The sequence below is a fragment of the Pyrgilauda ruficollis genome, unplaced genomic scaffold, assembly GCF_017590135.1.
Source record: "Pyrgilauda ruficollis isolate IOZ18807 unplaced genomic scaffold, ASM1759013v1 scaffold37, whole genome shotgun sequence".
NCBI classification, from domain to species: domain Eukaryota; kingdom Metazoa; phylum Chordata; class Aves; order Passeriformes; family Passeridae; genus Pyrgilauda; species Pyrgilauda ruficollis.
The window spans coordinates 3,751,756-3,773,083 of record NW_024525156.1 but is presented as its reverse complement, the minus strand read 5'-3'; the positions used below and the strand labels follow the sequence as shown (position 1 = coordinate 3,773,083).

General features: G+C 40.4%; 1 protein-coding gene across 2 annotated transcripts in view; it reads left to right on the top strand.

Moving 5' to 3' along the window:
• Positions 1 to 21,328, top strand: part of VWC2 (von Willebrand factor C domain containing 2) — a 55,597-nt gene that overhangs the window by 920 nt on the left and 33,349 nt on the right. For both annotated transcript variants that reach the window (XR_005955824.1, XM_041475925.1), the window contains exons 2-3: positions 89 to 870; positions 7,482 to 7,611. Coding sequence is in view for 1 of the 2 variants with exons in the window: in XM_041475925.1 (XP_041331859.1) it covers positions 157 to 870; positions 7,482 to 7,611 (844 nt within the window). In the remaining variant the exon portion in view is untranslated. The remainder of the gene's footprint in view (positions 1 to 88; positions 871 to 7,481; positions 7,612 to 21,328) is intronic.

Sequence of the window (21,328 nt, the reverse complement as noted above, 5' to 3'; positions counted from 1 at the left end):
GGTGGCGGGGGGGGGGCGGGGGGGGGGGGGGGGGGGGGGGGGGGGAGAAGTGCAGAAGCTGAAGTATTCCTAATCCTTCTTTTCCTAGGGACTGTGGCTTTATGAAGCGCTTGCCTCCGATGTGAATGCAGTGTCCCCTGTGGGATGCAGTAGGTGATGCCCAGCTCTACTGCAATGGCAATTGGAGCTTTCTCTAGTTCTCTTCTCGTAACCTGCTGCCTCATGGTTGCCCTCTGTAGCTCCACCGTTCCCGTACAAAAACTGGCCAAGGCTCAAGACAAACAGGAGATAAAGGCGAGCCAGGAAAAGAGAGATCACACGTCTACAAGGGACAGCCAGACAGGTCCAGGGAAAATGAATGAGATCGGCAGGAGCGGGAGGGAGGAGGGTAGCAGGGACTGGAAGAGCAAAGGAAACAGGAACTACTCGAACAAGGAGTCTTGGACTAAGCAAAAGCAGGCTTGGAACAGCCAGGGGACAAGCAGTAAATCTGGGAGCATTCAAGTGCAAGAACAGAGGGATGCTGCTCCTGAGGAACCTCAGGTGGCTGAAGACTCATCTCTCCCAGCATCTGTTGCGAGCGTCACTCCCGAGCCTCCGGAGGAGTACGCCTATCCGGACTACCGTGGGAAAGGCTGCGTGGACGAGAGCGGCTTCGTCTATGCCATCGGGGAGAAGTTTGCGCCGGGCCCCTCTGCCTGCCCCTGCCTGTGCACTGAGGAGGGCCCGCTATGTATCCAGCCCGAGTGCCCCAGGCTCCACCCTCGCTGCATCCATGTGGACACCACGCAGTGCTGCCCGCAGTGCAAGGAGAGGAAGAACTACTGCGAGTTCCGAGGGAAAACCTACCAGACCCTGGAGGAGTTCATGGTAAGGAATGAAGCCAAAAGTCTTTTTGTGGGTTTTTCTCTTGTTTAAAGTGGTATTAATGGTCTTTAACTGTTTTCTCAGGGGGTGTTCTGTGTCTCCCCCTCCTCTTCACATTTTGGTGCTAATATTACTTCTGCAGTCCTGTAAAATATTCCCCTTAAACATGACCTTTCTTGCTCTATGGTAGTCTAACATTTTTAAGTGAGGGTGCTGATCTTTATTAATTCCTTTGGTATTTACAGTAAAAAATGCTACTTGGAAGGATGCTACTCAGTGGTGTTATGGATTTTGTGAGAATTTTTCAGCAATACATTTGTTTCCTTATTTAACTATTAACTGTTAAACTTCCACCTTGCAGGGATCAAGCAGGGTTTTGTGGGCTGACTTCTATTCCTAGTAATCAGTTTGTGGTTATCCCTTCTTTTTTAAAAGTCATTTATTTTTTCTTATTAACTATTTAAATAGTGCTGCCAAGGTTGCATAATGTTTGCTTTCTGTGAATGACTATAGGCCTTCTTTTTAATAGTAGTATAGTTTGCAGTCTTGATTGCAGTGATACCTAAAGAAAGCACTTGAAAAGCTTCATGTTCAGGGAAATCCTTTCAGACTAGGGTCTTTTTAGCATTATTGTGGAAGGATGTTATCATTGAAAATGCAGGATGTTACAATGAACTCAAAAGTTTTGGAGTCGGGGCCAGTTTTCTGGTTGTTTACCTTGTCTTTTTCCATTTAGTTTTTTGTTGTGATTGAGACCTGTGAACAGGCTCTAAGAATGGCTTGTGAAATGTCTTGTGAGTGACTGTTCGATACAGTGCTGTTCCAAAACCCATTTCTGAATACACTGAAGAATTTCATGCTGAATATATTGAGGGGAGTATGAAATATAATTCAAGGTTCTGGAAGCTGAGCCCCTCTCAGGGTGGAGAAAGTGTGTTTTTAAAGGCTGAAAGTAAGTTGTCACCTTTGCTCCCTGGTATTTGCATGTTCCTGAAAACTTAGTTTTGGTTCATAGTGTCTTTCCATGTTCATCAGTTTAAGAGAAAAGAAATTACAGAGCAGAACTACTCTCTCCATAATAAGAAAGAGTGTTGTCATTTGCTCTTCTCAGGCAGTAATGCGCAGAGCACTGGTGAATTGCAAGGTGTGGCAGAAAACATTGTATCCTCCCTCTTTCCATGTAATCCTCAAGGGTTACATTCAACTTCAGGGCGGAAGTTTTCTACTTAAGAGGGAGCAGCTACCTTAACAGCAGCTGGTTGGTGTGACCTTTTCAGAGATGGCTTGTGAGATCATTTCTTTCCCAGCAAACTTAATTCTTGAGGAGCGGCCAAAAGATGAAGCTTCTCCACACCTTCTCCATAGGTCAGTGTTCTAAAGGCTTCTCTCTGCTTTTCATTCACTCTTTTCTACAGAGTTCCATTTCTTAGCCTTTTTCTGTAGTGGTGTTGTATTAATGGCTGTAAGGCAAGCCTAAAATACTGTGTTAAATGTGTAGTAAGTGTACAACCTTAATGTTCCCTGGTACATTTGAATATGACTGACAGCCTTGGTAAAAATAGTGTGGAACAGTGACATTTATAGAAATGTCCTGAAAATATTTTGGTTTTCAGCTTTCTTTTTAACACCATTCAGCTTTTAGCCCTTGGCTTCATATCTTCCTCTAATGAAACATTACTGCTTTGTTTTACCCAGCTTTGGAAACACAAGTGAGAAGGGATGTCTGCTCAGTGCAAGCAAGGAAAGTTATTGATGCAATTAGGCTGTGGAACTGCAGCCTGATTATTTTCCTATGTGAGAACCTTGTTTTTTGGTTGAGATTCAGCATTGGTTCCAATACTGTGATCACAAGTTGTAAATGCGGCTGTTTGCCCAGGCCACTGCAATCAGAGGAGTTGTCTGGCAGCACAAGGTGCAGATGTAGTCAGGTTGCTACTGCTCAGTGGAAGCAATTGCAAAAGACAAGCAACTGCACAGTTTCAAAGGTAATTTTGTGAGTTTAAAGTGGATGGTCTTAGGTTACTAGCATGCTATCTCTTGATTAAGGTCAGGGAAGGAGTTATAAATGGATAGTGATGTGATCTATGTGTCTGCTCCTACTATTTGTGGCAAAGAGTACCAGACATCACTGAAGGAAGAAAAAGGTGACCTCCTAACATTTAAGTGACATTTTTTGTACAAACATTTATGTATAGATGTGTAATTATGCATGCAAGTTTGTGAGTCTACTTATATAAAATTCCTATATTGCTTGACAGGGCAAACAATTGCCCTGACTGGAGCCAGAAGCTGAGTGTGCCAGGGAATTTGAGGTTTGATGTGTTTCTTCTTTGATTTGCAGTCCATCCTTCATGCTTTGCTTGCGTGTGCATGTATGCGTGCATTTTTGTGTTTTCAGAAAGGACATGGATATCAGCACAAAAAACAGCTTGGGTATACGGAAGGGATGAAGTCTCATAAAGCTGTTTCCATCAGCACCACTCTGGTCACTTGTGGGTATTGTGGGGCAGAATAGCAGTGTGATCACAACATCCATATTAGTGGAACTGGTAGCAAAATATTTATTTGGTGAAATGCAATGGGTGTTAAAGTTCTGCACTGAAGCTGAAGATTTCTAAAGCATGTGGTCCAAATCTTCCAATTAAAATTTGAAAATGAAGGCTGATGTATAAAATCTTACAAGAATGAGGAATTATCTTCAGAAGTGCAATGTTTTGGAAAAGACCTATGATTCTGAAACTTGTTGATTTGTGTCTTTTAGAATTTCCTTGATACCACAAATGGTATTTGTTTTGTGGGTAAGTTACTTGGAAATCTAAGAGTCAGCAAACCCAAATGAGTTTCGAAAGATGAGTGGTATTTTGAAGCACAGGGGAGTAAAAGCATGGCTGGTATGTTTATTATTGTCAGTGTAACCCCACTCATGTTCTCCTGGGTTGTGTCAGTGGCAAGAAAATATTAGTAAAAAATTCCAGCACAAAAGAAAAGAAATTTGGGATTATGACTGTTTGGTTGGTTGGTTGGTTTTTTTTAACTTAGTAAGTTTTCAAGGCTTAAGGAACCAAATGTAGATTGTATATCTGTATAGTAGATTTGTATATCTGTTATTAATCCTTTTTTTTTTTGTTTTGTTTTGATGTCTTTTTGGTTTGTTATTAAAGTTGGACATTTGGTAGGGGAAAGCTCAAATTACTTTGGACTACAAATGATTTGTCACTTCTTAATTATGACAATTTACATTAAGCTGCTGGATATACCTACTACCCTTACTAAGCTTTCTTCACACCCTACTAATGGAAAACGTAGCAGTTTACACAGTATTTCATTTGCTCTTTTACAGTGCCTGCAACTCAGGCACTGCTCATAAACTTCCCTTTAAACAATACTAAAGAGCTAGGGTTTTTTGCCATCTGTAGTCTATTTTCTACAGGTTTTATGGCTGCCTGGTGAATACACAAGGCTTCTGTTGCCTCTTGTTGTCTTTCTGCAGTTCTTTCATAGGCAGAACTGCTGCTGCTACAGAGTTAACAGCTTCATCTGCAGACCATGGAGATGTGGTATCATTAGTTGCTAGAGAGAGATTGATATTATTTCCAGTCCAACCTGGTTATGTCAGAAGTGCTGAGTGTGAGTGCTGTTGGGCTGGTCGTTCCCCACAGGAACAAGTGGGATGCTCCTTGCAGTGACGGCCACTGGGACCTGTGCTGCAGGGAATGCGCTTGCATTGCCTGAGTAGAGAGGGGAAGTGAAGGACCAAATGTGTCTTTTCATTCTGATTTATTTAGCTGCTGTTACATACAGACACTGTCTTATTGTCTTCCTAGTGATAATTATGTCTCCAAGTATTAAGCTGCCATTAAGGTACGGAAAGTGGGGGTTTTCTACAGTTTCTGCTGTATCCTGATGATTAGTAAAAAGCAATGTGCTATTGTTTAGTCTAAAGATGAGCAGATAATGGCTCTCACTGACACCATTTTAGCATCCACTGTGGTTTACTTGCATGCCTGAAAAGAGCTTTGTAGAAATAAGCTCATGGAGACCCTCCTTCCTGCTGCCATTACTCGGGTTGGTGGGTTGTACAGATGACAGTACTTATCAAGGTGTGCTGTAAGTATTCTTCTGAAACCCCATGATCTATTACTCTAGAAGTGTCTTCATTACTGCAGTATCACATTAACAGGTGTATGTGCTGTATAGGACAGAAATGTGTATCATGAATCATCATTATTAGATAAGAATTAGATCAGTTTTGTTTCTCAATCAATAGTAAATTACTTATTTTTCTGAGAATTTCAGCCTTTGTCAAAATTGGAAATCTAGTAAACCCACGTAATTAGAATATGCTTAAATTTTACAGAGGAGAGATTTTAGGAATAACATCTGTGTGTTGCCTTTTTTTACACCACTTCCAATATTGCATGACACAGCTACTAAGCAGTGTCTTGGACTAAGGAAGTCTGTTGTGGTAGCTACTGATCTCATTCAATTTTGATGGTTGGCAAATTTGCATCTTTTCCAAGTCAAGGCAAAAAGTATTAAATTTGATTGAAAGCTGTAGGTTCACCTTGTTGACCATGATCCTTGGAACTGAGTGCTAGTATCTTTTTTCAAGTAGGATTATATATTGTATAATATTTTTATATTAAAAATAATATTAAGAAAATCAGTCCTCCTTAAAAACTCTGTTTTTGTAATTTGGTGAGTATTGTTTCTAGATATAACACTAGAAGGAGGGATTCTTGTTATTGACTTAATACTTAGGAGCTCAGGTTTGCTGACACTCATAAGTTCACATGTGGTACAAGTGGTTACTTGACATAACCTGAGCATTGGATCAGAAACCCCCTCATCTGCTGACACTCCAGGTCTGGAAATGAATGTGACAGTTTAAAAACAATTACAGGACGAAGTTGTCCCAAAGTCTGCAGTAAAGATTTTCTGCACTGGACTGTCAGCCTCTGTTTGGGATTTCTTAAACATATGCGTGGTGTTATCCTTGGTAAGAGTGTAAAGCAAAGAGAAAATGCAAAGTGAGTAGCCAGCAAAGAAAACCTGAAATAAATAATAGTAATAAAGCAGAAAGCAACACTGCAGGAGACCCTATTTAGGCTTTCTAAGCAGAGGGAAGGGCGTGAAAGAAATCTGAGCGCATAAGGGAATAACAGCCTTGGCAGGTGGGAAGGGAAGTAGCAAAGCATGAATGAGCATTTAGTTGGAGATTATGCTATTCAAGCATCAGCATGTTTGAACTTTGGAAGTGACAAGGATGTGAGAGGCAAGCAGAGAATGGATTTGAGGAAAAAGAAGTGATAGGCTGCCTGAAAAATAGGGAGAAGAAGCAGATGATCTGCAAGTTAGACATCTGGGTGATTCTTCAAAGCGAATAATTATTTTCTTTTTTAGGTTTCATTTTTTTCTGCTCTTATTGGAGAAGTGAAATGGGGGATTGTCTGCATCATCTGGAATCTGGAGTGAAAAATGGTCCATAGAAAGAACAACCACCTCCTTAAAAAGTAAATCAGTAATCTGCACAGATTGCAGATTTGGAGGATCACTAATAATAACGTTCAGCTGCATTTTCATCCTGTGTTCTGGGCATGGGAACCCATGTGGTTTTTTGGAATGCACCAATGAGATTTACAGTGTAGCATTTATTGCTCTTCACATCCTTGCTTCCCTCTATCTTGTGTGGTATGAGGATATCAGCAATGCAAGTGAGGTGTGCCTGATCAGGAATGCCGAGGAGGACAGCTGGAATTGTACATGTGGCAAATGCAGACATGTCAAAGTCCGTTTTTTACTAAAGAGAGTCTTGCTACTCTTTTGTTGGGAATTAATTTCTTTGAAGTAGGTCTTTCAAGTAACTATCTCATGGTGTTCCAATTCTGTAAGAGTTCTTCAAATGCAGTAACATTTCACTAGGTATAAAGGTTTACCAGTATTTTCCTTCACCCCTTTCTTTGAATTTCAACTTCCTTTCAGAAAGTTACAAGTCCTAGAAGAATTGTCCAGAAACAATTAACCTATGGGAAATACCTGAGTTCAAAAAGATGGGGGTTTTTCCTGACTTCTCTTTGAAAAATATAATTTTCAATAAAATGTGACTTCCTGCTACCAAAATACTTTCAAACCTGAAAAAATTACAGTAAGGATTTCCATTAAAAGAAGTTTCAAACTTCATTTAGCAAAGCTTTTCTTTTTAAAATACATTTTTTTTTCCTGTAAATTATTTTTGAACATCTAATAGAACTAAACTAGATTATGAACTTAATTTTCAGAAAGTTCATTAGAAATTTAGTAAGGTAATTTTTGTTTAATTTGTATTAAGAGTCATCACTGTTGTTATTTTCAACATCCCTCTGACTTTTCCATTTGGTATGTAGGTTCAAAGAAGAACCTGTTTTGTTTTGATTTTCTTTTCCTGCTGTGGTTCTATAATCTTGCAGGAGCCCAGTCTTGCTCTCTGCATTATTTAGGCCACAAAACCCATTTGTTTTAGAGTGGGGAGGAAAAAGATGTGAAGGAAAGCACATTTCAGATGAGAAGGGGGGCCCTGCACACTCCAGGAGTGCATTAAGTGGAGGAGTTAAAGGGTGACTGGGTTTGTGTTTCAGGTTTCTCCGTGTGAGAGGTGTCGCTGTGAAGGCAATGGCGAAGTGCTGTGCACGGTGTCAGCCTGTCCCCAGACCGAGTGCGTGGATCCCGTGTATGAGCCCGACCAGTGCTGTCCCATCTGCAAAAATGGTGAGTGCTGGCTGCAAAACTAGGAGGAGGCCTCTGTCAGAGAGATCTGTGGTGCTCCGTTCTGCTTTTGAAAAATTATTCAGATATTTTGTCTTTTTCCTCCAATGGAGATGGAGTTGTGTATAGATGGTGTAATCCTGTTGTGAGGAATCAGATATCCCTTGATTGGGTTGGACTCAATTATGACCTACATGGACTTTTGTTACCCAAGAGACAATTAGGATGTTAATATCAGCTGTTGGTGTATCTCTTGGATATGTAATTTGCATGAACTCATTGTGGCTGTGTTTTATCTAGGCACACAAAATGGAACTCAGACTCTTCGTATTATCCACCTTTCAACATGAGCAGGAAAAGCTACTTTTGTTCTCCATTCATATTTGTTTCCCTTTCAGATATTCTTCTCCTTTTTTTGGTTTGGTTTTTTTTTCTTTTTTCCTTAAGGCAAATCAAAAGTACCTTATTGAGCTCATCTAATTTTCATAACTAAATGAATTAAATTCCCAAGTTTAATTGAATATTTTTTGTAACTAAATTAGACAGAAAGTCTCTCTACTCCCAGCAAGGGCTTGTATTAGATCAAAGTCTTCGTCTATTTAGACGAAAGAAATTACATGACATACTAGCTCATCACTTATAACGAAGAAATGATAATTTATTAATAGAAATGGAAGCTGCAAAACCTCAAATGAAATTATATTTAAAATTAAAAAGGACATTTAAAAATACTCAGATAATGTGCGCACGTCTCTTATTTCTCTTGAATAGGTAGATTTCATTACATTAGCTAAAACAAACTGCTTAAAATTGTGGGAAAGTTGGGGGAGGAGAGAGTGTACAGCATATGGTTTCCACAAATTCAGCAGTAGATGATAAGGGATTGTTAATTGCATTGGAGAAGTTTCATTTGTATGGATATAAAAGTAATTGCTTCATATCCCTTAATTGGTTGTTACAGCCCTGAAGGAATTTATTCTCGGCTGTACAGCTTAAGGGCACTCTTGTTTCTGGAGATGAGGACAGGCATTTTTCAAGGCATTTAGGGACAGTTCCTGAGAACGTCTGAGTTTGGAAGCTGGTGATGTCATAGCTAGCTAGTCCAAAGGATCCTTTAGCACCTGTTTGATGGCAAGAATGTCACATTGTGCATGACATGCTCTGCTGCTGCAGCTCCCCAGGTCAAAATGGCTTCAGCTGGCAAAAGGTCTGTTTTCAGTATCAGGGATGGAGTTACAAGCAGAATACGTTTAGACTGTGTAGTCTTTCCCACTGAACTTGTCCAGTGATCTTAACATTGTTTGGAGCTGGGTTGACCTTCCATCAGCACACATTCTTCCACAAGAAGCAGCACAATGCACAGTAGTGGCAATCTCCCACTGATGACTCTCTTTTGCATTAAGGTGGTGTAGCAGTGCAGGGCTTGGCTCGACTGTTCACATAGATTCCCTGACACTTTTCCCAGAAATGAGGAAAAGTTACCAAAAACTGTACATGAAACATACCTTTTGTTGTGAGGAAGCTGCCTTTTCAGAGCTGTTAAAGCTGTATTACCTGAGTTCTACCAGCAAGAAAAGGATGATCTTGTCCTCAGCCTCTGAATCCCCAATATTACTTGTGTATTTCTCCCATATAACTGTGAGCTGGCATCTCTGACCCAGTTTCAGACCAAGGTGACCACAGCTGCCTGTTTCTAGTGAGCTGTACTGTCACTTCTCTGCATGTCAGAGAACCAGCAGTGGCTTTCCTTGTTCGCTTTTAGATGAAGAAAACCATTAGCAATAACAACAAGACCAAGATAGCTCAGAAGCAGCTCAACTTTTCTGGTTCAGCAGTTTCAGTATAATATCACAAAGAAACTTCTGAGGAAACCTCTCCATCTGGGGAGTGCATTAGAAAAAAAGACTGTTTGCTTTCAGAGCTTAAAGTGTGGTTGCATGTGCAGTTCTCTAGGAACTTCACTGAACTGCTGAATGTTTTTAATTAGATTGGAGCAAAAACCTACTGAGCAGGAAAACCTAGCCTGCCTCATCCTCTTATTTTCAAGCCTGCTGGAACAAATGTGCTGTGAATGTGAGTTGGAGTAACAATCATTGCATTGTGCTTCAGGGTTGATTGTTACTGCGATGACATCAGTGACATCATGTAAGTGACACAAAAGAGCTTTGGGTGATGTACAGGGAGCTCAGCTATTTGACCTGAACGATGGGAAAGGTGGAGCCATAGAAAGCATCCAGGTGAGGTAACTGCCATCACGATCTGCAGCAGAGCAAGAAGGGGTGGGAGGTGAAGTTTGGATTCTCTACTTTACTAGCACTGGTGTATGCTTTACTAGCATTTGGATTCTTTACATTTACTAGCATTTGTGTGTTGAAAATGCACACAAACTGATTTCCCTCCCTTTCCTGCCACTTCTTAACATATAACACCTTCCCAGCTTGGTGGAAGATTGCTGGCAGTGACCCAACAGTGAGAGCTGAGCGACTGCCTCTGTCACTGGTAAGAACATACACAAATGCCTGATTAAGTATGGAGGAAAGCCTCTGATTATTAGAAACTAATGAATTCAGTGTCTTGACAGGTGTGAGACCCTGTGCCTTATCTCTTGTAGGAAGGCAGGTATGAAGTTGACTTCTCTATTTTCACAAATTTGCTGGCAACACTTACGAGGAGGGGTCGCTGTGTAACTGCACATTGGGATGTGCACATGGGGAGGTACAGACTTGCTTTGGATGTAAGCAGTGGTGAATGGAAGACTTGTGGAATTAAAGAGTAGTTGTATGTGTAGTATTTAATAATCTTCTATATCAGATCCTGACTTCCAAAAAAGGGCCTGGATACTTCCATAGCTGAGGACAACATTTTCTCCTTTGTGGGTGCTGGAGTGCTGTAAAGCACATATGCTCTGAAAAGTAGTGTATAGAAAAGACAAGAGATAACACCTCACTGAGATATTGGGATTAGGGAAATTTTCCTGCTTTTTATGTCTCAAGTCACTGAAACTGAGGGAGCTGTTCTGTGTTTATGTTGTAGAAATGCCCTGAAAGGAAACAGGGTGAGAACAGAAGGGGATGGAGGAAAGGCTTCCTTCTCATGTGGATTACATGTTAAGCTTCATGCTTTGGGTAACCATCAGCACCAGCCACAAGAAAAAATCCAGAAAGTTAAATCTGACTTCAGAAAGTTGCATTAAGTAACAGGAGCCCAGTTCAGACCTCCATCCTGCTATACAATATTAGCATTGTGGTTACTTTTGTGGAAGACATCCCTGTCCACCATGATATCAATAACCTTAGATTCAGGTACAGACATTTCTACAGTTTATGCAGAGATAAGGGTAAAGATCATGGGCGTACAGTCACTCTTTCATTGGGAAAAGTCTTTCTACAGTTTATGCAGAGTTAAGGGTAAAGGTAATGGACATACAGTCACTCTTTCATTGGGAAAAGTCTGACTACTTGTCACTGGTGCATTTGGGGCTGTGAAAGGGGGCAGGGGTAATAGTGGTAGTGAGTTGTCTTTCTCTAGACTAGGTTACCTTGGTTGTGTGTTCCACTTCTATTCCCAGCATTAGAGCCCTAGTAGGCATACACAGCTGAGTTCTGCTTTGCCTGAGCCTGCAGCCATGGAGCAGCAGATGGAGTCAAGGGTGGCCCTGCTCCTGACGGTGTGCTTGCAGGAAGATGAGATTAAACCCGTAACCCACGTGGAGCCTGAGGGGGAGTCGTGGTTGCTAGACCAAAAAGCATTTTGATCTAAGGTCCCCAAGAGATTTTTATTTCATTATATGGCTGAAAGATTGCCCCAGATAAAATGAAGTGGATCCTGTTGCCCTCCTAGCATTCATCTATCTGTGTGTCAGTGTTGTTTCTCTGTCTACAGCAGGGAGAGCTGAGCTTCTCCTTTTGGCAAAGGCTCATAGCTGTACAGTCAAAAATAAAAACACTGATGCCTGGAAGATCAAGTGTGTTCTCAGGGCTGTAACATTTGCAGGAGATATCTATTCTTACTGGCAGAGCAATAGGGAGACTTCACTGATTGCAGTCCTTTCAGGTGCCTTAGGTCATTTCAGGACCTTATTTGATATTTGTGTTCATAGGTACAATTGAAATACATGCATCACTTGGTTGAAATGATTGCTGCTAGTGAGGTGCAGGTAATGTGCTGTGGCCAGGGAGGGCGTGTGGTGATGGTTTGGTATCCCTGTGCTGAGGTTGACTCACTGAAACTTGCTTTAGTACCCTTCCATACAATTGCAGTGTTTAGGCCCAAGGTGACTTAAAGGTGCTTCTGAATGGCAGGTGGGGACCTCCATCTAAGAGAAGGAGCCCTCAAGAGAGCAAAACCCTGGTAACAGCTAGCAGAGCTGCTGTCTCCTTTTGCTACTGTTGGTAAAACAGGACTTTGTCTCACCTCAGGACTCAGGTCTGTTAAACAATGGTGCTGGTTGATGCAGTACTGTTGCCCCTGCCATCCCTCTAAGATCCAGGTGGGGAGAGGCTATGTTGGGCTGAGAGACCTGTCTGGCCATAAGATAGATGAGGATGTTTATTCTGGGCCCATGAAGGGAAGTTGCACCTTGACACCTCTCACATGAGCTGGCTGTTTGCTCTGCCCTGCAGCCTCAGCTTTGCTCGAGTACCATGGTGAATCTGACCTGTAAAATTTAATGTCCTTCTGCAGTGTGTTTAAATAAAATATGATATGACCTTGACCATAAATGCCTTAATCTCAGCAATGAAGAAAGTATCGTCATGCTGGTGTCCAAGTAGAGGTCAAGGCAGGACTATTGCAAACGTCAGGAATGCAACTGCTGTAAAATTTAAGTAATCTGTGCTTTTGATTGTCCTCCCTTCCTTTGTCTATTGTCACTTTAAATACCTTTTTCAGTCATGCTTTGGCAGCTAATTTATATATAGCAAATGAGATCCAGAAGTTTTAAAGCCTGAGAGTGGATTCTTTGGTCTACATTATAAGGGGGGAATCAAATCAAGTGGTTATGGTGGCCTCTTCTAGATGTAAAATATAGGTACCATAAAATGATTGTAAATTCTAGTTTTTAATGGAATGTATGTTGAAAAGTAATAACCTAATGAACAAGAAATCATTTTAAACAAATCCCAGTTCCACCCACACAGTATGCACCAATGTGATTTGTTCCCTTCTAATGTGTTTACTTAAGGCATTTGTATGCTTGTGCATGCAGGGTAACATTTGCTCCATGTTTCTGTGTGCATGAGTCGCTTAGAAAAACTTCTGCATGGACTCTCCACTTTATTAATAGAGTGTATTTCACAAAATGATTTATAATATGGGACTCCTAACCAAGAAATATTAATGTTCTAGGGGGAATGAATGTTTCAGGTAGAAAAACAATATTTATGTTGCATGAACAGCTGTATCTGATTAAAATTGCCTAAAAATTATGCAGGTAGGTTGAAAAACTGTAGCAGATATTTTGGCAGCCATGTACTGAAAACAACAGTATTGCTCCTTATAGTCTGCATTGGGTGTTTAAAGTGGCTTCCAAATCTGGTAGGTGAAGTTGGTAAACTAGTTGCAGTAGTTTTTATTCTTGGTTTCTGTTGTTGATGAAGTTGAGAGGAAGTTTGGTATTGTCTTAATTCAAGGAATTCCTTTAAACTCATTTCATCTCTCCGCTCACTTTCTCCCTGTACTGCGGGAGGTTTGGTGGCTGCATAGGCCATGTGTGCTTCCTGTGCAGAAATCACAAAATTTTATTCTTGTGCCATATTTTAGATCCAAAGCTGTTTAAATGCACATGGATCAGCACTGCAAAGTGGGCTGAGCAAAGCCTTATGCCAAAACCACCCAGGCTTGTTGTTTCCAGCTCACATCCATGTGCATGTGTGCACATGGATATACAGTCCACTGCTGGCATCACTCGTGTTCAGCTGGCTAAGTAGTGGTAGGTGTGTTATTTCCTCTGAGGGTGTTTACAAGTTATGTTGACTTCCAGGGTATACATGTTCTCCTAAGTATAGAAACCCATCATCCCATGAAAAGGATCTGTCTGAAGATGTGGCAAAAGTATCCAGTTATACTGAGCCTAGATCAGTTCCAAGGATAAATCAGTTTATATACTGTGTGTATTTATTGCAAATAAATATTGTGTGCATTTTTTTTCCTTCCAGAGACCAGAATGTTCTCAGTTGGGAGTTCTGCTGTCCAGAAGCAGCTGTAACTCCCCTATGTATATACTGTCCTATCATTTTGCTCAGGCACATGAGGACAATCAGAAATTATACTAACCTTGCTATTTAATGTGGTACTTTATACTTAAGGATGTAGAAGAGCCTATTAAACTATAAAAGCATTGTATCCTATAAAGTTTTCAGAACTCACTTTGCAATATTTTTTCTTTACAGGCTGTTACAGAGAGCCTGAAAAGCATTCAGTTTTTTTCCTCTTACTTGATACTGCAGGTTTAAGTCATATATCAAAGCTAAATTCTGCTGTATGAGTCCACTTTTGTGGCAGCTGCTTGCAGGGATTGTCATTTTACTGTAAGTTGAAGCAAAAGCCAATGATGATGTGCCCCAAACTGTTGTTTAGTGGTGGTGGTCCCAGGTGAGTGTGGGAAACAAGCCGCCAGTTCCCCATGGTGCTCAGAACTTCCATGTGTTGCAGCTACCTGGCTTCTTAAAGTGTGTTTTGTGTCAGCTTCAGGAGCGGACAAAAGAGCATGCTTACTGTGCTGATAGAAAAAGAACAGAAACTGAAATCCTGGGATGGGAGGAGAAAATTTTTCTAGCAACTTTCATGTATCTGATGTAGCTTACAGTGCTTGTCATGGTAGTTTCATGTATCTGCCATCCTGTGTAGTTCTGGATGCTGGTTGGGGTTCAGACAGGAAGGTGCCTTTGTGCCAGTACCCATCAGAGTATTGGAGTAAACAGTGTGCTCTTGCTTGATTTGTCTTTCCTGACACTTTCTCTGCTACATAGAGCCACATTTGGGCATTTGCTTAGTTTCTAGCAGAACAGCTAGCCCATGCTCCCCAAAATGAAGTCATCAATTGTTTTGGTGTTTTGTTTGCTTGTTTGTTTTATATTTTTAAGTTCTTCCTATAAGAATTTTCTGAGTTTATAATGCAGTTTTGTTTCCAGACATGTGGAGATGATAGGTAAGTTGTTGTTCCCCCTGCTCCATACACTTCCCCCAGTGTTAGTTCTTTGCTGTTCAAAGAAAACAAACATTAAGGGAGTTGTTTTGTCTCCTACATCCAATATTTATTTATATGCTTTTCATTAGAGAAGATATCCCCACTGCTAATTTTGCTCCCCCATTCTGCTATTTTTATTTTGTATGTTTCACTAGTTGAAATTGTGGCAAACATTTGGGGGGCATGTAGGCTTCCAAGGTCTGAAACACTTGTGTGCATCTTGCTGTATGCTTCATCACTGGAGTAATGGAATAGTAATATTCCCTATTAATAGAACACTACACTATTTGATTAAATTGTGAGCTGTTAGATTCTGAAACCCTGTCTTAATCCAGATTGAGTTACCATAGGTTAATTCATTATCCAGTGTCAGCTGAGCTACTGTACTGCCCATGTGAGCTCCTAGTTGTGTTCTTTGCAGATAATCCTGTTTGTAAATAGAAGCTGTTTACTAGCTAGGTGCTGCAGTAATAGGTCTACATGGCTGTTTAGTATTTTGTGGTGCAATCAAAAGGAGCAATGATGAAAGATACACACCTTGTGCATTTTGCTTTATGTTCTTTTGCATTTTTTCATTGCTATTTCATTATGTTCAATGAGGCATCCAAGAGTTTGCTTGGCTTTGAGGGGAAATGGAGGCTCATATTAAAGTGCTGTGGTATGTTGGTATATCTCTCTCCTATAAGAACACTTGCCCTCTGATGATTAATGATATAATCAAAGTCTCCTATCGTTCTAAGTGCAGTGTAATTTTCTCTGCTTATTTTTTCATAGGAAGTTGAGATTTAGGCATTAAGAAAGATGTGAATTGATCCAAGTGACTTACTGGTTGATGGAATCAGGGAATTAGCTGATTTCATTAGATTTAATTTCCTTACCACTTTGCTTTTCTGTGGTTGAACTTTGCAATTGTGATGGCCTTTCCACGCAGTGCAGGATTGCTAATGCCAGGTTTGTCTTAACTCGGCATAACTCCTCTTTCTCTTGAGTTTGTTGAAGGTCTTACCATGGCATGACAGAAGTCTCAGAAGTTTTCTTCTAGTCCTGATGGAACTGTGTTTTTAAATTAAGTCAAAATCTGATCAACAACAGGAAAACCTGTTTCCTTTCCTGACATGAGCTTGACCAGGGGCTGACTGGGACACCTCTGCCAGTGTTTGGAAAAGGGTTCTGAAGAAAAAGGAATGATGAGTTCTTAGGGAAAAGGCTAAAAGCTTATCTTATTTTTTATTAATATTTGTAAAATCGCAGAGCTTGTTTTTCTCGTTGCTCTAAGTAGCATCTTACTGTTTCAAAGTACTGCACTGGGGACCCCCCCGTGTTGTGTGCTGTGAGAGTCCTGAGTTAAGTCCCTGGAGATTACCTTTGCCCAGCAGGTCAAACACCTTTGTCAGCTAGAGACTTAAGTACTTTCCTAATTTAAAACCTTGAGCTTTAAGGTGGAATGAGCTTTTACTTTGTGAACCTTTGGATTGCTTCCATAGGGGTAATTATCCATACAGTTTTGTTTCCTTGAGCATGTACAGCTGTAGAGAAGCAGTGATTAAAAATAAAAAAAAAAACAAAAAAAAAAACTAAAAAAAGAAAATAACACCCCTTAAGTAATTCCTTACCTTCACCAACACAGTTACCATAATGATTAGCATTTCAAAGCTGATAGGCAATCAAAAACTTTGATTGCTATTTTCATTTAGGGAAACAGTAATAGTGCCTGTTAAATTTTCATTAGAGGAATGACTTCCTACTGGTAAACATCACTTTCTTCTAAATGCCCTGTTCTTTTGCTGAGTCTTCAGCTCTGTTTGGTTATTTCTGTGCTGCTAGCCCTTGGATAGGGGCCCATTAAAGAACTGCATGCATAAATTCTACTTACATTACAGTCTTGTAGTGATGAGTGCTTTTTCTCCTGCATCATTTCTTCTCGCTATTGCACACTGGTAACTGACCACCTTTCTTTGAAGTACCTGAGAGCAGCAAGTCACACTCTCTTTATTACCCATGGAAAAGATAACTATATCACTACTGTGTGCTTACCCAACATGTTATTTAATTTTTTTTGTCTTTTTCAAATGGAGTTGATCAGATGGAACAGTGGCAAAAAGAAGAGAACAAGCAATGCATTCTAACAGGATTCAAAATACTGTTTGGTGAATAGCATTGAATAAAGAAGATGCCTATCCGAACAATTGCATTTGGGCCTCCTGTGTTTCAAATACTTGCAGTGTTATTTCCTTTCTCAGAGGCAGTTTCACTGAAGTGTGGTGTTAATTGCTTTTTCCAGAAAAATTAACTTGTGCTCCAAAATGGTTCCCATTCCTTTTCTTTCTGCTACTACCTTCTCGAACATTTTGAATTCACAAGGGAAATCACTGGTTAAACTGGAAAATTTTGGGGGAGATACACAAATAACAAGTCCTGTTAAAGACAGAAGAGGAAGGAGTAGTGACCATTAATAATATCTCATTAAACCAAACAACAAGGCAGCACAGTGGTAAATGAAATTCAGCAAAACCATATGTTAAGGAGTGAAATAAATTGCTTGGGTATTTTGATGACTTTTTTTTAAGATTTCTGTGAAGGGGCTTTATTTACATATGAGTTTGAAATATTGTATGTAAACATCTGTCAGGCTTCATTAAGAAAGGCTTGCATGTATTAGAAGTATGCTATTATTTGAAGACTGGTTCCTCCCACCTGCTTTGTATAATCTTCCGTGTTTGGTGAGCACTCAGCAAGGAGAGGTTGCAGAAGTACAGAGAAGAGCAGCAAGAAATTTCCCTGAATATTCCCCTGTGAGAACAGATGAGGTCTCTAGTACTGATAGCACATGAATTAAAAAACATGTGATGAAGTGTGATTCCAGGGGAAGAGGGATAGTACCAATGAAAATCTTCCCTGTGCTCACAAGTCGAGGGAGAGGCAAGAAAATAACAAGACATCGTACATGAGGTCTTTAAAGCACCATGTAATTAACCCATGAACTCACTGCAGAAGATAGTGCTGAAATGCAGTTTCCTAGGATTGGAATAAAGATCATGTCTTTGATAGAAGAAATAAAATACCTTAACCTAGCTACCATAAAACTGGCTGGGGTGGCATGCTGTAGAGCCTCCCAGAAACCTGCTCATTTTCACATGAACAGAAATATAACATTGTTTTCTACTGTCCACATCTTACAATTTCCTTTTTGAACTGCCCTTTTTTTTTTTTTTTTTTTTTTTTTTTATTACTTTGCAGAAAAAGGGTTGGGCTATATTGACTTTAGCCCAGCCAAACCCATCTTGGATGGGTACTTTCTTGAGAAGGCAAGAGCACAGACGTAATGAAGAGACATTAAAACAGCAGCAGTCATTTTCCTGCACAACCATTGCACAATCCTAGTGTTGTGTGCTGGGCCACAATAGTACCTTACTCAGTACTTGTAGATGATGGAGATGGGACCTGATGAGGATGCCTTTTTGGCATGGTCTGGTCTCAGTTATTCTATCAGCCTTTCTTTAAATGATCTAAAGGCAAATCACCCATGAACTTCTTGTGTAATAGCTATCCAGGCTGTCTAAGACTTCTGAGATTGGTCAAAAGACTTTGTATTTATAGTTTGTGCATGTTTAATACAATCTGCTGAAGAACTAATGGGAAAACAAAAAGGCTCAGAACCAAATAAATTATAGCAGTTTATGGAGTTATTATATCAATGTGATCCAGAATGTACCACCCCAAAATGAAAACTAATTATCTTCAGGCCACAGCAGCTTGCTAACCTGATATTTTGTTAATGAATGGATTAGATGGAGCTTTGACAGCCACTAACATGAGCAAATTATTAAGTCCACTTTGTGCTGATGTCTAAGCTAGGTGATGATTATGACAACTTGGAGGTAATTCTGTATCCATTATTAAGCCCCTGCCCCCTCTTTTTCTCTCCCCTCCACTCTTCCCTTCCAACCCTCTTAGATAATTAAGTCTAATTATATATGTACATCTTTGAGCACTCCTACATGCAGCTGGCATACATGAGGAAGCTTCATTTACCTACTTTGTAGACTAGACATTAAATCTGCAAGTTGGAGTTTGATTTCAGTGTGTTTAAATAAGGTATGCTTTCTTTCCCACATGACTGTTGTGTCTTGCTGTGATTAGATAAGCTGCTAAGACATTGGAAGAATCATCAAGTCCAAGTACTGGGGAAAGGAAGATCCAGGTTTGCTGCCAAAGGCTGCCTGGCTTGCTGGCAAGCAGGTGTATGTCAAGTGTGCAGTTTATATGCCTGTGGTGCTGAAAAATAAATACTTCCTTGGATTTTCTTGCCTGCAGCTTGTTCAGCAAAGATGTTTTAACCATTGTGCAGTCTTCATTATGAGAAGGTGATGTATTTGTCAGTATGAGTGGACTTTTTAATATCACATCAGCTGAGTGTTTAATCTACAGTCTTCTGAAGTTAAGTTTGTTGTGACAGCTGATTCTTTCCAGTCAAAGTGACTGAAGAGTCAAGTCAATTATCTAGATATACATGGGTTTGTGCCTAGGTATGACTGATTAGTCTTTGGCTCCACGCTCTGTTGTGGTGCACGCTTCCTCAGGGCCCTGGGGCTCTCTCCCTGGCTGTGCTGCTGTCTGTGCTGTCACCTGGCCATGGCTGTGCATATGTGCTTCCATAAAAATCCCTGTGTTATCAGCTAAGTGCAGGAGCAGTTTGTAAACTTTTACTGTCCTTTAAGCAAGCTTTTAGGAAGGCAGTTGTTTTCTTGACTCTGGTTTTGAGGACTCTACCAGAGACAAATATTTGGGGTGGACAGTTGACAGAATGTGAAATTCCCCCCTGATGCCAGTTATGGCCATATAAATTATATACATGGGTTACAACATCTGGACAATGCAAAAGGGAACATTAGAGATTCAGATAGCACAAAACCCATTTAAATTTACCCTAAGCTAGGATCACCTCCAAAGGTGGTTCTCACCATCTGAGGTCCACCTGGCAGATTTCCAGCCTCCTGGCTATGTACGTTTCTTCAATGTGTGTGTGTGTACACAGATATGTATACAGACACAAATACCTGGTACAAGGGTCATCAATCACCATACTTGATGAAAACATTTCCTACTTTGGAAACCCTCTCAAAACAGTTGCCTAGAGTGGTCCACGGACATCACCCTTTTGCTTTGCCTCCCAGACACTGGGCAAACTTTTTGTTTGGGTCTCTTGTGATAGGACTAGGGGTAATGGTTTTAAACTAAAAGAAGATAGATTTAGACTTGATATAAAGAAGAATTTTTTATGATGCTGATGTTGTTGATGCTCCATCACTGGAAGCATTCAAGGCTGCATTCTGGAGCAGCTGCTGTCATTTTCTCCCTGCTTTCATGAGAGGAGGTGGTTGGTGACGTACTGTAACCTGAGTATCCTTCCATCTGGACCATGTTGCAGTGGGTGTGCAGGGGAAATACCTGCCCCAAGGGCCCATCACACCCTTGTTTTGCAGAGAAAGCTGCAGGAGTATTGCTTAAGCTGTAGGGCTGCTTTTGCTGTAGAGCTCTAGAGGACAAGAGGTTGCCTTGTTATTGTGGTCCTGGAGATGAAAGATGACATTTTGGTTGTCTGCCTGAAGATATGGGCAGTTGTCTGTCATTAGTTGTGTGTAGCTGATTCTGTAATGCGTTTGTTACAGTTGCAAGGCTCAAAATCTAGTGTTTGTATTTTGTTGCCGTTTCCTCTTTTTAATAAGTGAAACCAGAGATTTGGATTTAATCATAACATTTCTGCTGACTGTGGTGAATCACCTTTAATTCACCTGTGACTGTAATAAATGTGAGTTCAGGCTTTGTCCTTGGCTGCACATTCCTTGCAGTGAGTTGAAGCAAGCTCTGTAATCACAAAGAAGCCCAGAGATGTATTCCCAAATGGGCAGGCCCATAAAAAGGTAAATTCTTATCAGTTGTCACTAGAGGTCAGCATTAATTTTACGATCAAATCTCTTCTTACCACGTAGTGAATTGTCTGTAGATTTGAGCTGTGGGTGGTTGTGACACAGGTGGGACTTGCATAAAGTGAATAAAATAGGGAGCTTAAATAGTTGGGTTGAGTCATTTAATACATTCTCGTTGTCACTTGTTTTGATGGAATGACTGCTGCTTTCGCTGTAAGTAACAAGATGATTTGACTCATTATCTTCTCTTTTCCCCTCCCCGTTTACTTGCCTACTTTATAATTAAATATCTATGTTCCTTTTCAAATGTGTGGGTTAGTTTTTTAGCAGAGTTTGAACTGAATAGCCGTTAACATAATTTTCAGTCAGGGGTTGGGATCAGAAGTTAAATGTACAGATACTGTTACGATTCTGTTGTGATTCACTGTTTTTTGCAAGACAACAGATATATATATCTGGATATATAGGAAGTGGTGTCCATGTGTATCAGAGCATCTTGTGTGGAATCAGAGACCTAGAACTTTCACACCAAAGTCCTGCCTCTTAACATTTAGTGTAGGTCCCTTCAGTCTCCTCTGAATATTCCAGCTAAAGAAACCCTGTTTGT